At 40.6% G+C, this 15,570-nt stretch overlaps 1 protein-coding gene across 6 annotated transcripts in view; it reads right to left on the bottom strand.

Annotated features, from left to right (window-relative positions):
* Positions 1-15,570, bottom strand: part of LOC144489811 (arf-GAP with coiled-coil, ANK repeat and PH domain-containing protein 2-like) — a 144,644-nt gene that overhangs the window by 113,613 nt on the left and 15,461 nt on the right. For 5 of the 6 annotated variants that reach the window (XM_078207670.1, XM_078207657.1, XM_078207664.1 and 2 more), the window contains exon 2: positions 1,420-1,477. In XM_078207670.1, coding sequence (XP_078063796.1) covers positions 1,420-1,477 — 58 coding nt within the window. Of the gene's footprint in view, positions 1-1,419; positions 1,478-10,478; positions 10,555-15,570 lie in introns of all 6 variants that reach the window. The other variant, XM_078207682.1, reaches the window with a different exon arrangement.

Raw genomic sequence — 15,570 nt, 5'->3', positions numbered from 1 at the left:
GCTTTTGCTTCATGAAATCTTGTTAGTTAATCTCTACTGCTCTCCACCCTATCACTTCCGTTTGGCTTTCACTTTTGCCTCCTCCCCCTTCTGCTGGCTGAAAAGCATTTACATTTCTATCTTTTTTCAGTTCTGATGACAGATCATCAACCTGAACAAACTTGTTTTCCTCCATAGACACTGCCAGACAGGTGATGTTGCCTGGTCTGCAAAACCTTTTCCAGCACTTTTAGTTTTATTTCAGATTTCCAATATCAATAGTATTTTGCTTTTGTGTTGGGACTATGATGGGTAGCATGTGAGGAGGTAGCAGTAAATGCCTCAGTGGGAGAATACCAAGAGAGGCTCAGATCAAAGTTGTAGGCTTATCTGAGAGAGTCAAGACCGGCAAGGAAGCAGGAGATTGGAAAAGTCAAGGAACACTGAAGGGTTGGAATAGGATTTGATAAGGCAGCGAGTACTTGAGGGGAAAACAAAAGGAGATGGAGATCATGATGACAGGAGAGCAGGGTCTAGGAGAGGTAGAGAAAAAAGTAGAGGCAAGTTCAGAGGGCTAGCCAAAGTGTGCAAGCAAAAGGATATGGGGAAAACTTAAGTTGCATAGGCTTGGTGATGCACTATTATTAGGTTGCATATAACCAAGTCGTCAATGGAAAATTCAGAGTGAGTCCAGAGTTAAAATCATATGCCCCAAAGAAAATTAAAGTTGTCACAGGTGATGCGGAGTCAACGTGAAGCATCGGCAAACTATTAACCAAATTTGGAGACAGGTGTGGTGGACACGCCCAGAAGCCATTTGAAGGGCTTATCTGCATTTCCAAGATGCTACCAACATTTGGAGAGGGAACAAGCCGCAAAATATGTCGTCAGCTGAACGAGCCTTAATTTTGCCCATCAAGCCACACAATTATTCACTAACCTACCAGGAAAGTTGTGTTGACAAAAACAGCAAGGGTAAAGGGCTGGGTCGAATTGGCAAATATTACAAGTATGCAGTCAATGCGAGGCATCCAATAGGGCCAATTTATTTAAGTAACATAATAATTTTCTGGCCTATTTACATTTGGCATTTGTAATTTTTAACACCATCTTCAAGGACAATTTGTGTCTGTTGACATTTTATCATGTTATGTCTCTGTTAATAAATATTTCTGCTATGAGAGCAAGGGGAGCCTGGCACATTATTTCCTGGAACTTTTTGACAATAACTATAGCATAAGACCTAGCATCCTTCTTTTGCAAGGACATTTACATGTAACCGCAACATATTCATTTTGCTGAGACATTGGTATTTCCTCAAATCATGTACCTCGACATTGTAACATTTACATCACAAATCGAAGATCAAGGACCAAGGAAGTGGTAGATGACCAATAAATAAAAACATGAAATACTGTTCTTAAACATGATGGTACGCACCTTTTCAAGTTTTGACTCCAATTCAGCAAAATCTCCTTCAACTTCTTCTACTGCAGCTCTGTTAAGAAAATAACATAAGTTGTTGTATTTTTGTATGGATATTTCCTTCTGACCAATTTTGATCCCTGCTATCACAGCTATTACCATATTCCCAGGCAGTAGTTGGATGTCCTCACACCTGTCATGAACCGCATTACACTAACTATGAGCTGATAAGTGACAAGCTTCTATAACTATGACCATATGTTCTGATAGTTGATATAACATCTACCTGATAGTAGATATTTTTTGTCTATTCTCAAACACTTCGGTCAGTGCTGAGGATTGCAGAATCAAAGACACGGTTACGGTGCGCAGATTCACATGATTGAACAGCAATGAGATGTAAAAGGAAATATGCAATAAGATTGCTAAATAAAGAGGTATAGTGATCTTGTTAGATTAATGGAAATCAACTTCTGGGATTAGTTTGTTGACTGTTATTGATATGGAGTTATCACACAGCTGGAATACTACTTTAATAGAATGGGAATTGGAATCAACCCGAATACTATAACACGCTCAATTCCTAAATTACTATTGTTGCAGATATGATAAGAGTTGAAATTTTACTTTGAACACAACCAGAACCTCCAAAGTAAATTGTGTCCAAAATTACATCCATTCCAAGATAAGCCTCTGCCAAATTTCCACTCAACCTCATTTGCATATCAGAAGCTAAATCCACCACAAACTAGCACAATCAGGCAGTGCTCCAAAATATTTTTTAAAAATATATTTTGTTAAGAATATGAGGCGATGTTAGATTCTTTCAAGGTAAACGAGTAAAGAAGATAGCCATGTGATTGGCTGAGTTTAGCTAGACCACAAGCCTGTGCGACTTGGTTACCATGGAGATGAGGGGTGGGGGGAAGGTTGGAACTTGCTGAGAGCAAAGTGCAAAATGTCCATATCTGTAAACAATGGCAGGAGCAGCTAGGCTGACTATGGACTGAAGATGGCTATATCATTTTTAAAAATAAGCATTTTAAATTAGCACCAATCCACCATCTGCATAACATTTTAAATTACTGATGGCATTAATAAATAGAAAACTATTTCTTAATATCAGTGCACTTCCCTAGTTTAAAATCATTCAAAACACTTCAAAATGTTTTACACTCTTCCAAGACCTGCACAGGAGTGCAATACTGCAAATAGCATAAATTCTAATCGTGGTTAATTCAACCAATGGGTTGCAAGATATTTTGAGAGATAGGCTTGTTTCGAGTGTGATATTTTAAAAACCGGTGCAAAAGATTGCAGAACTTGCACCAAAAGAAATTAACACTTATAATTCCGCAATCTTTTGCGCTGGTTATGTCAATATCACCTGATATGTCAGCTGAATTGCACCAATCATGTACTGGAAATGCCAGGCCTTTATGTTTTACTGTTGCAAGTGCTCTGCACACAATAAATCCACGTGCGCTTAATGTAACATAAATCTATGTGCGCTTGATATGATATTTCAAAGAACCTTACTAATTATGAGGAATTACTAGAATGTCTAAAAACTAAATGTATCCCTCTAACACACAAAACATCTAACTAAATCAACGCCATGTCGTTGTAATGTGTTGTATGGAATCTCAACATGCATAGAATTACCCCTCCAGCCATCCTTGATCTCAATACAATAATCATAATAAATGAACAAATGGATTACGCAGAACATAATTTGGAGTATTTTGATTACAACACGAAATATAAAATGGAAACCCTTCTGCTAACATAAAATTGTAACACTTTCATGTGAAGAATGTCATGAACTAAAGATGATGTAGAGATGCTAGCGGTGGACTGGGGTGGGCACAGCAAGAAGTCTCACAACACCAGGTTAAAGTCCAACTGATTTATTTGGAATCACGAGCTTTCGGAGCACTGCTCCTTCATCAGGTGAGTGGCTCACCTGATGAAGGAGCAGTGTTCCAAAAGCTTGTGATTCCAAATAAACCTGTTGGACTTTAACCTGGCGTTGTGAGACTTAACGGACTAAAGATACAGCAAACAAATGCAAAGTCAAAACCAGCCAGAGACAGGTGTGAGAAAATGTAATGTACGTGTTTTATGTACAGGCAAGTGTGTGGTTGCAGTCATTTTCCTTAAAAATGCTATTTCGCTTCTTCATTTATATACATACATCACACCAGCATGGTCACAGTAATTGCAGAGTTCATGAACCCTCACAGGAAAGCAATGGAAATGTGTTATCAAGCAGAAACCAGGTAAAAATTGCAAATACTTCAGTAAATACTCTACATAATGGCTTCTTGCTGTCAATATGCATTTGTATAAACAAATACCTGAACAATATTTCAGTTTTTCAGATTGCATTGTAAACCCAAATATAAACAGAAAACATTGGGAAATATTGGAGAGAGAGAGAGAAATAGATGTAGTAGTATTCATGGTTTAAGACATGGTCAGAAAGTGGCAAAAGTTGGAAATGGAATAGTTTTAACAAAAGTGCAGGAGTTGGTAAAGGGCAATGGCGATAGGTAGAAGAGAAAACGGAATATCTTCTGGAAAGAAAAGCAAAATGTCAAAGGTAGATATTCCCGAAACAGGAGCAGCAGTGAATTAAACATTAAAACAAAAAAGTACTCCAGGCAGCATGGAAATCGGAAAGAAAAACAGAAGACATCAGGATCAGGCAGCATCTATGGAGAGTGGCACACAGCGTTAATATTGCAGGTTGATAGCGTCTGCCAGTTCTGACAAAGGTTAAGAGATGTGAAAAGTTTGAAGCAAGTAGAGGCAAGAAAGGGCAATGGGAACAGAATCACAGCATGTACCGTTATTTTGATTGTAATTCACTGTAATTTCTCTTTCAAGAATACCCACCTTGAAATGCTGCTCTTTGATGATATTTCAGATTGTCTCTTCGCCAAACCCCTGCACCCACCCCTTTCCAAGACACTTTGCATCTGTTGCATCTCCAACTTTTTCCAGTCCTGAAATATCATTGACATTTACTCTGTAACTGCTGCACAATCATCCTCAACACCAGTGCCCCATAAGGCTGTGTTCTCAGCCCCCGTCTATACTCCTCACACACCGATGACTGTGTGGCCAAATTCCCCTCCAATTCGATTTTCAAGTTTGCTGACGACACCATCATAGTGGGTCGGATTTTAAACAATGATGAGACAGAGAGTCTGGTGAGGCAACAATAATCTCTCCCTCAAAGTCAACAAAAAGAAGGAGATTGTCATCGACTTCAGGAAGTGTAAAGGAGAACATGCCCCTGTCTACATCAATGGGGACAAAGTACAAAGGGTTGAGAGCTTCAAGTTTTTCGGTGTCCAGATAAACAACAGTCCCCCCCATGCCAACACTATAGTTAAGAAAGCCCACCAAAGTCTCTACTTTCTCAGAAGACCAAGGAAATTTGGCATGTCAGCCACGACTCTCATCAACTTTTATAGGTGCATCATAGAAAGCATTCTTTCTGGTTGTATCACAGCTTGGTATGGCTCCTGCTCTGCCCAAGACCGCAAGGAACTACAAAAGGTCATGAATGTAGCCCAATCCATCACGCAAACCAGCCTTCCATCCTACACTGGTCTACACTTCCCACTGCCTCGGCAAAGCAGCCTAATTTAAGACCCACGCACCCCAGGTATTCTCTCTTCTACCTTCTTTCATCGGGAAAAAGATACAAAAGTCTGAGGTCATGTACCAACCGACTCAAGAACAGCTTCTGTCCTGCTGCTGTCAGATTTTTGAATGGACTTTCCTTGCATTAAGTTGATCTTTCTCTACACCCTAGCTATGACTAACACTACATTCTGCACTCTCTCATTTCCTTCTCTATGAACGGTATGCTTTGTCTGCATAGCACACAAAAAACAATACTTTTCACTGTATGCTAATACATGTGACAATAATAAATCAGATCAAATCAAGAACTCCCTGAAGTTCCTGGTTCCACCCTCACCAGATTACCAGCATTGCACAATATTTTGGTTTTGGTTTGCTCTGCTGGCTGACGTCCATTGTAGAAGTTTATTGCAAACTGCATTATAATGCAGGCATCCTCAGATTCTATTGTTATTTGAATTTTAAAATTACTATCCTCAGGAAGGATATAGTCATCACTAGTCAGGGAAGTACTTATTATCCATCCCTAGTTTAATAAAGTTTACTTATTAGTGTTACAAGTAGGCTTACATTAACACCAAAATGAAGTTACTGTGAAAATCCCTTAGTCGCCACACTCCAGCGCCCGTTCGGATACACTAACGGAGAATTTAGTATGGCCAATACACCTAGCCAGCGTGTCTTTTGGACTTGCGGGAGGAAATCAGAGGAATCCCATGCAGACATCGAGAGAACATGCAGACTCGGCACAGACAGTGACCCAAGCCAGGAATCAAACCCAGGTCTCTTGCACTGAGAGGCAGTGGTGCTAATTGCTGTGCCATTGTGCCACCTCAGTGCATTGTTCTTAGGTTCTGCCGAGATGACTTCTTGAACCAATGCAGTCTGTGTGGTGAAGGTAATCCAATTGTGCTGTTAGGTAGGGAATTCCAAGACTTTAATCCAACAATGATTGATGAGTGGACAATATAAATTGTGGTAAGATTTGAAAATAATGGTGTTCCCTTGCTAGATGATGGTTTTCATGGATTTGGGGAGTACACGGGGCGGTACGGTAGCACAGTGGTTAGCAGTGCTGCTTCACAGTGCCAGGGACCCAGGTTCGATTCCCGGCTTGGGTCACTGTTTGTGTGGAGTTTGCATGTTCTTCCCGTGTTGCGTGGGTTTCCTCCGGGTGCTCCGGTTTCCTCCCACAGTCTGAAAGACGAGCTGGTTAGGTGCATTGACCCGAACAGGCTCCGGACTGTGGCGACTAGGGGAATTTCACAGTAACTTCATTGCAGTGTTAATGCAAGTCTTATTTGTGACCAATAAACAAACAAAAAAAAATACTGTTGAAGAAACCTCAGTGGGCTGTTACAAGGCATCCATCAGATCTTACACATCCATCACTATGCACTGGAGGTGGAAGAATTGGATGTTTAAGAAGGTTTCTGGACTTCCTATCAAGGCATCCTAGTTGGTATTACTTTGCTTACACATTATTACAGCTGCTCTCATCCACATATCTTAACCTGTGCCTTGTAGATGGAGCACCTTTGGGAAGTCAAAAGAGGTGGATCGCTCATAACCACAGTATTTACGTGGCTGGTCTAGTTGAATTTCTGGTAAATGCCAGCTCCTAAGGGTGTTGATGGGGAAGGATTCAACAATGGTAATACATTAAATGTCACATGGAGGTGTTCAGCTGCTTTTGTTGCAGAAGTTAATTGCCTGAATTTTATTATCTGAGGAATTCCAACTGGAGCAGAATCAAGTCATTACCCTGTCCCACTTCTGGCCTATCAAGAAAAGATCAGTGATGAAGTTGCTGAAAATAGTAAGGCTATACTGCAAAAAATCTTCTGACTAACAACCAGCTTACTTTGTGCCTAATATAACACCAGTATCTTGCGAGTTTTCTCCCTCATCCCCAGTGGTTTCCTTTTCACGGGGGCTCTTTGATCAAGTGTGACCTTAATGTCAAGGGCAGTCACTTCAACTCTTACATCCATCTTCTTTGTCCACCTTTGGACTGAGATTGCAAGGAGGTTTGAGCAGAGTAGTTCTCGTGGAACCTAAACAAAGCCTTGATAAGCCAATTATGGCTAAGTCCAACTTGATAGCACTGTTGTCAATTCCTTTCATCACTTTGTTAATGATTGACAGTAGGCTGACAGGAAAATAATTGGCTTTGTCCTGACTTTTGCAAACACAATGGAACAATTTTCCATACCGTCAGATGCATGCCTGTGTTAGAACAGGCTAGAGGCAAGTCCAGTTCTGGAGGACATGTACTCTGTACCACTGTCAAGATGTTGTCTAGTCCTGTAGCCTTCTGTGATATCAACCATCTTTGATATCACAGAAACTTTACAGTGCAGAAGGAGGCCATTCAGCCCATCGAGTCTGCACTGACAACAATCCTACCCAGGCCCTATCCCCGTAACCCCACATATTTACCCCACTAATCCCTCTTATCCACACATCCCGGGACACTAAGGGGCAATTTAGCATGGCCAATGCACCTAACCCACACACCTTTGGACTGTGGGAGAAAACCAGAGCACCCAGAGAAACCCAGGCAGACAAGGGGAGAATGTGCAAACTCCACACAGACAGTGACCCAAGCTGGGAATCGAACCCAGGTCCCTGGAGCTGAGAGGCAGCGGTGCTAACCATTGCGCAATCGTGCCGCCCATGAAAAGAATCAAATTAGCTGGTGGCCAACATCTGTGGCAGGACTGTAGACCTTTGGACTGATTCATTGGTTGGGGGATCAAGGGATTAAGCTCCCTTAATAATATGCTGCTTTCACTATTTAGCAAGCAGCTTGATATTTGTCATACTAAACCTATGAATTGATCTTCTACGTTAGGTGGAAATAAGTTAACATACATATCAAGTGGAATATAAAGATTGCACATAGCTATCCAATTGCAGTAAGACAAGAAACATTTACAAAGATCCTATTTCCAACTTCAACAAAATTTTGTTCCATTATGTATTATTCTTAAGTCAACATAACCAAGGTCAACAAGCAGTTAAAAATCCCTGTAGATTAGGAATATTTATGTTGCTATAGGGACAGTTAGGAAATGCTGAGATGCTATTTTGGCTCTACAAATCTTGATGAGACAGATGGTATTTTTTTTTCCTCAACTGTAACTGGAATACTAATTAAAGCAAAAACCAAACCACAGAGAACATTTCAATAATGGGATGGCCGTGACTAGTACTAACTGATGTTGACATCAGCAAGTTGCTGATGACTTAACAATATCTTCCAGAAACAAAGAATACATTTGTCAGTACTGGGACAAAATAGTCGTATTGATGAGCTTTTGGTCTAACCAGCAAAATGCCGCGCACTGGAAAGAACATTATGTATAACAAGTTAAATATATATCTACTCTTTGGGTAGTAAATGCACTTAAATGCTCAAAACAAAAATCAAAAGAACACCAGAGTCCTTTTACAGCTGGCTAATGCTACCATAAAGCTTTCCTTCATGAAGACTAAAGACTCTCATACTCTAGACTTTGGATGTTTACCATTGTCAGTTAGTTACACATGCCAAATACTAAAGCTGCGACGAAAGGTCATTGTACTGAAACATCAACCCTGTTTCTCTCTCCATGCATATGGCTAAGTCTGAGTATTCTCCATTTTTATTTCAAATTAACCAGCATCCACAGCGTATTGTTTTTGTATTTTACAAAAGCCTTTGAGATCTTATCCACTTTAGTAGAGATTATTCAATTATCATTGTTATAGCTCTTTGGTCCTATTTCATGGACACACGCATTATTAGATCTAAAACACATTTCACAACCCTGAGGTCACATGCCACTGATTCAGAGGGTTGCACAATTCAAAAGACAAACATAAATCAAATCTTTTTTTTCTCCTGAAAATGAGTAAAACCCTATTTTCAAGATAGTACAACCAAGCGTGACATATAAAAGCAAAGTAAATATTCAACGATGGTAGAACTATTATGGTACAAAATATAAATAAGCATTTGAAAGTCAACAATATATTCCTTCATTAGCCACGTCATTGTGGTTATAATCATCATACCTATCAATGAAAATCATTCTGTTAACATAATTCAGAACAGAAGTTGATCTGTGAAACGTTTTCTAGGTAGCAATTTGTTTTGTACAGCTCCCACCCTTATCACTGTCAGCAAATTTACAAAATCAATGATAGTATAAAAAGTTGCTCGTGTCACTATGCACGAGGATGAAATCATTTTGAAAATTAAACGCAAAACTGAGTTTGAACATGGAAGTGTTAAATAAAGCAAAATTTTAAAGAGGAAGCACTGCCTTGTCATTGGTGTCACCCTTCAGATGAAATCTTAGCCAAGGTTAGTTCTCTTGTCCATCAAGGTATTAAAGATTCTAATTGGGACAAAGATTACTTTACTTCCTCCTTGCCTTTGCTAATGCCAATTTTTTATTTTATTTTATACTTTTCCAATTCAATCAAATCAAGTCCAATTCAGAGTCTCAACAAGTTGAGACATTTCCGATCCAGGCTGGCAAGACAGGGCAAGCGACCAAATTACCCTGTCCTGGACCTGATCTACATGAGCCAAGCTGATTGGAGGAGGGAAAGCAATACCTCCTCTAAGACCCGAGTCCATCTGCATCCCAGCCAAAAGGCCGAGACACCGCTTTTAAAAATTGCTTCATGTGAAACATATGAAGCTCCTCCTACAACCAATACTATATTAATTCTAATCATGCTGCCATTTTGTGGGTCACTGGTGGAGCAAAGTGGTTGCTACTTTTCGTTAGTCAGTGCACTTCAAAGTAATTACTCGTGCAAAGAGCTTTGACTTGTTTACACGTGATATGACACTACACAAATGCAAACATTATTAAAATTTAGAGCACAATTTGATCCAGAATACCTACAAACACTTTTGAGTCAAACAATTACATTCAATTTACTTTGAAGGTCAAAGTAAAAGGGATTACCCCTTAAAGGAGAACTGCCCGAAACAAAAACAAATCACAAATTAAACTTAAAATGTTAAACCAAAATGTGAGTAAGAGGGTCAATAAGGTACCACAGTCTCTGTGGTGCCCAACATGCACACAAGGTCCCAATGGTGCCATGGACACCGCATGCTCTCTCTCCAGGGACACCCGGCCACCGAAGTAGCCGCAGAGGGACAGACAATTGGGTCGGTCAACCTTCTCGGTTGCCCGCTGCCTGGACCTGTTGAGGACAAGCTTGGCCAGGCCCAGGTTCATGAAGAGATCCAGAATAGCTACAAATGCAGTATCCACACTATCTTGTTAAAACCCAAATACACGCATAATGGGCCATTTTGTTAAGTGTGAAACAAGACAAACAACATTAGCAAGTCATCAAGCATCAATGCCAAGCTATTACACACAAATTAACCAACTACTTACTTGGGATTTCCTATTGAGGTGCACAATTCAATGTTGGCCTCAAGGCTCTTGATGGAAAGACTTCTAATTTACAACACTACAAAATCAAAAATATATTAGAATGGATTTTCAAATTCATTAAGAGCCTTGGAGACAGATACAACTCAAGAACAGCTTCTTCCCTGCTGCCATCAGATTTTTGAATGGACCTACCTCGCATTAAGTTGATCTTTCTCTACATCCTAGCTATGACCATAACACTACATTCTGTGCACTCTCGTTTCCTTCTCTATGACCGGTATGCTCTGTATACCGCAAGAAACAATACTTTTCACTGTATACTTAATACATGTGACAATAGTAAATCAAATCAAAGATATATTAGGCGTTGAGTCTGCACTGTAGGGATTCTATGAGTTAGCAAAAGGGCAAGGAGCAACTCCAAATGGAACTCCAGAAACAGTTTGATTTTAGACATTTCAGTGAAGTCTTCCCATATAAGAGAGCTCACTCGAGGGACACAGGGCGGAAAACATTAAGACAGCCATCAAAAGACCAGATAATTATTTGGAATCTTATACCTAGACGTATTGTGTTCCATGTCAGTGACCACAATGTGCATATCCCTAGCATCCAAAATATCTTTCTGTCCATTATCTAGGTGAAGCGAGCAGATAATCTATGCCTTGTATGAAGGGTAACAATATATCACATGCCACTATATGACAACCTAGTCTTTGATGGCATACAAATATACTTTCCAGACTGAGAATGAGGACAGAAACAGATAAATGTAACATTATAAATGTAAAGTAGTAGCACTCAGCACAACTGGCATGTCCACAACATTTACAATCAAACTGTCAAGCCAACATGCATTAAATCTCAGCATAAAATTGATCATTGAAACAGTAGCTCACTTCACACATGGCTACCATTGATGCACTGATTTAGTTCAATCTTGTTGCCGGCCTGAACTCATGCAACATCCTATACACCTACAATAGGATGTTCGAGCCACAGAGCTATCCACAAAAGAAAAACAGCATTTCAGCTTTTTATGTATGTTTCTCACTTGCTGGTCTAACACATTAAAAACTTTAGGACTGATTTGCATCTAGGTTAATTTGACTAAGAAATAAAAATGAGATGCTCCCAGGATATATTTTTTCCTCAGAGGAAACACTATTAAATTCTGAAAACATTAGGTAAAAAGGACTCTTCCCATCAGATCCTAAATGCATACTTAAGAGCCTCAGCGCCACCACATATGGACCTTAACACACCTGCAGTGTGGAAGAAACCATCACCCACCTCCTTCAGGAAGATGCCTTTGCAAGGCGGGTCTGGAAAGAGATGCAGTTGTTTTTATCAAGGTGCATCCCAAACACCTCTGTAACATAGGACATAGTTTTGTTACAGGACACACATTGAAATAAATATTAACTGCTGGAATTGATGAAATATCCTCTTTGCTGTTCCAAAACTTGCTGGTCTTCCAAAACCAAGAGTTGTCCACAACCGAGTGTTGCAGACTGGCACATGCCACAGTCAAGACTACATGATGAGGGACACAATAAAGCATGGCATCTGCCTCAAAGGTTCATTGAGGAAAGGACACCATTAAAGCGCTATGTCTTGGTACACTAAGGGGCTGTAGCACACCAAAAAAAAACCCAAGCTGCATGTACCAGAGAATGTTTGATATGAAATGTATATTTAATTGAACGCGCAGTGAAACACCTCAGAGTGCTATGTATTGTACTGAAAGAAGTTGATGTAATGCAAAATTTGAACGGTTGACAAATTTTAATTAGTAGAATTAAGAGAAAACTTCCAACCACGCTAACTGCTGCCTCATTAGCCTACTCTCAATGATCAGCAATGAGTCATTAACAATGCCAACAAGCAACACTCATTCACTGTAAATCTGCCCAATGATAGTCAGCTTGGGTTCCACACTGCACTCAATGAATTCCAAAGATAATCTGGCAAGAATGACTACTCTTGACGTCAAGGTAGCATTCAACCAAGTGCAGCAGCTAGGAAAATTGAATGTGGGGGGGTACACCCACAATGCTGAAAGGGAGGGAGTTCCAGGATTTTGATCAGTAACAGTGAAGGAATGGCAATTTATTTCCTAGTCAGGATGGTGAACGACTTGGAGGGGAACCTCCAGGTGGTGGTCTTCCCAGGTATCTGCTGTCCTTGTCCTTCTGGATGGTAGTGGTCATGGGTTTGGAAAGTGCTGCCTAAGGAAGTTTGGTGAGTTCCCTGCAGTGCATCTTGTAGATGGTACACGCGGCTATCACTGTTGATCGGTGGTGGAGGGATTGAATGTTCAAAGGTGAAACAATCAAGCATTGCCCTGGATGGTGTCAATCATCTTGAATGTTGTTGGAGCTGCACTTATCACATTCCTGATTTGTGCCTTGTAAATGGTGGGCAGGCTTTTTTGGGGCCAGTCAGGAGTGAATTACTCGCTGCAGGATGCCTCCTAGCCTGTGACCTGGCTCTGGCAGCCACAGTATTTATATGGCAAATCCAGTTGTTTCTGGTCAGTTGTAACTCCCAAGATGTTGATAGTGGGGATGCAGCAATGCAAATGCCATTGAATGTAAAGGGGTGATGATTAGATTCTCTCTTGTTGAAGATGATCATTGCCTGTGTAGTGTGAATGTTACTTGCCACTTATCAGCCCAAGCCTGGATACTGTCCAGGTCTTGCTGCATTTGGACATAAAATGCTTTAGTATCTGAGGAGTCGCAAATGGTGTTCAACATTGTGCAATCTTCTGCAAACATCTCCACTTCTGACCTTATAACTGAAGGTCATTGATGAAGCAGCTGAAGATGGTTAAGATTAGAACACTCCTCTGAGAAATTCCTGCAATTATGTCCTGGAGCTGAGTTAATTGACCTCCAACCAGCACAAACATCTTCCCTTCATGCCAGGTATGACTCCAACCAGCAGAGTGTTTTCCTCTATGCCCACCAACTCCAGTTTTACCGATGGGACAGGACTTACCCAAGAATAGTGATGACGGTGCCTAGGACATTATCTGTACGGTATAATTCCGTAAGTCAGCTGTTGCTTGACTAGCCTGGTGAGACAGTCCTCCCAATTTTAGCACAAGCCCCCAGGTGTTCATTAGGTAGAGGGGTCGACGGGGCTAGGTTTGCTGTTGTCATTTCCGGTGCTTAGGTCAAAGCCGGATGGTCCATCCAGTTTCATTGATTTGCGTTTTCTTCATTGTGGTTGAATACAACTGAGTAGCTTGCTAGGCCATTTAAGAATCAACCACATTATTGTGGGTCTGTAATCACATGCAAGTCAGACCAGGTTAAGGATGACAGATTTCCTCCCTTAAAAAGGACATTAGTGAACCAGATAGGTTTTTACTGACAATTGACAATGGTTCTATGGTCATCATTAGACTTACAATTCCAGATGTTCTATTGAGTTTTACATTCAAATTTATTTATTAGTCACAAGTAGGCTTACATTAACACTGCAATGAAGTTACTATGAAAATTCCTAAGTTGCCACACTCCAGCTCCTCTTCGGGTAAACTGAGGGAGAATTTAGCATGGCCAATGCACCTAACCAGCGCGTCTTTTGGACTGTGGGAGAAAACCAGAGCACCCAGAGGAAACCCATGCAGACACGGGGAGAACGTGCAAACTCCACACAGACAGTGACCCAAGCCAGGAATCGAACTTGCGTCCCTGGCGCAGTGAGGCAGCAGTGCTAACCACTGTGCCACCGTGCTGCCATCTGCTGTGGTGCGATTTGAAGCCTAGTCCCTAGGGCATTACCCTGGGTCTCTGGATTACTAGTTCAGCGACAATACCACTGTGCAACTGACTCTAGAATAAAGCACGATGATCAAAATCTCATCCACTGGCCTTAGCACCCCAGCAGTGGCATACTTTGGCTACAGTCCATGCTATTTAACAGATGCATTGCAATAGCTCGCCAAGGCTTCTTCAAAAGTACCTCTCATACAACCTCCACCTAGAAAAACAAAAAACAGCAGTACATAGGCACACCATCATTTCCAAATTCCCATTCAAGTCTCACATTATCCCGACTTAGACATACGTCGCTGCCCTTTCATCATCACAGAAGCAAAATCCTGGAAACCCTTCCCAGGAGCACCTTTCTTTCAGAACACAGATTGTAACAATTTAAGGCAGGAGCTCACACCATCCTTGAGGTCATCATGGTTGGGCAATAAATTTCAGCCTTGCCAACAACACCAACATCCCAAGGATGAAAAAAACGTTTCCTTGTCTGGGTTTTTCTCCATCTGCATTTACACAATAAGCGTCATCAAAAACATTTTCTCATCACACAGTAAAATTGTCAAATATTCACTCAGGCCTGAGCAATGTAGAGGATAGCATCTCAATCAACTGGTAATTTAAAGCAGGGACTTGAATGTAGATTGTACCAATACTAAGAAAACTGTCAAAGTGAAACTATTTCACAATACAGCAACTGTGCTGTGTTACGGACAGGGAAGGAGAGACAAACTTGACTCCTTAATTCTTCTGACCCGTCTGTAACCAGGGTAGTTTAATTTTGATATGGCTTGAGATGTGTTTCCCATACCTCATTTATGGTGTAATCAGTTGTTTTACAAAAGTTACTAGCAACAGATTTTCTTGGATTTTTAAATAATGAGCATTATATATTCATACATACTATTCCAGAAAAGGTTTACCACTACTACACACAGACACACGAAAGAAAGCAGCAAGATAAAGGAGTTTCTCTTCTACGAACATTCAAACCAAATAGAATAGCTAAGAGTTCATGTGAATATCAGAGTCCAGTTAGATGGGTCCTTCAACTCAGGGAGTTAATCCAAGTGAGTCCAGGTGGCTGAAGACAGGATTTAATGGTGTGTTCTTTGGAATAAGAGATGTGCAGCAAGTCGAAAAAAATAGACTTCATAATATTTGCAGGTAGCCAGTTTGATTTTCCAGGCAAATTTAGAAACTTTTGGAGAAAAGGTTTTGAAGAGCCTTTCAACTTTAAGCATTGTGGCTTGGTCAAAAGGATAGAGGTTAGTAGGTCAGTTAAGACAGTTAGAGGTTAGAGGTCA

The sequence above is a fragment of the Mustelus asterias genome, chromosome 3, assembly GCF_964213995.1.
Source record: "Mustelus asterias chromosome 3, sMusAst1.hap1.1, whole genome shotgun sequence".
Taxonomy (NCBI): Eukaryota; Metazoa; Chordata; class Chondrichthyes; order Carcharhiniformes; family Triakidae; genus Mustelus; species Mustelus asterias.
This window is presented reverse-complemented; position numbering and strand designations above follow the sequence as displayed.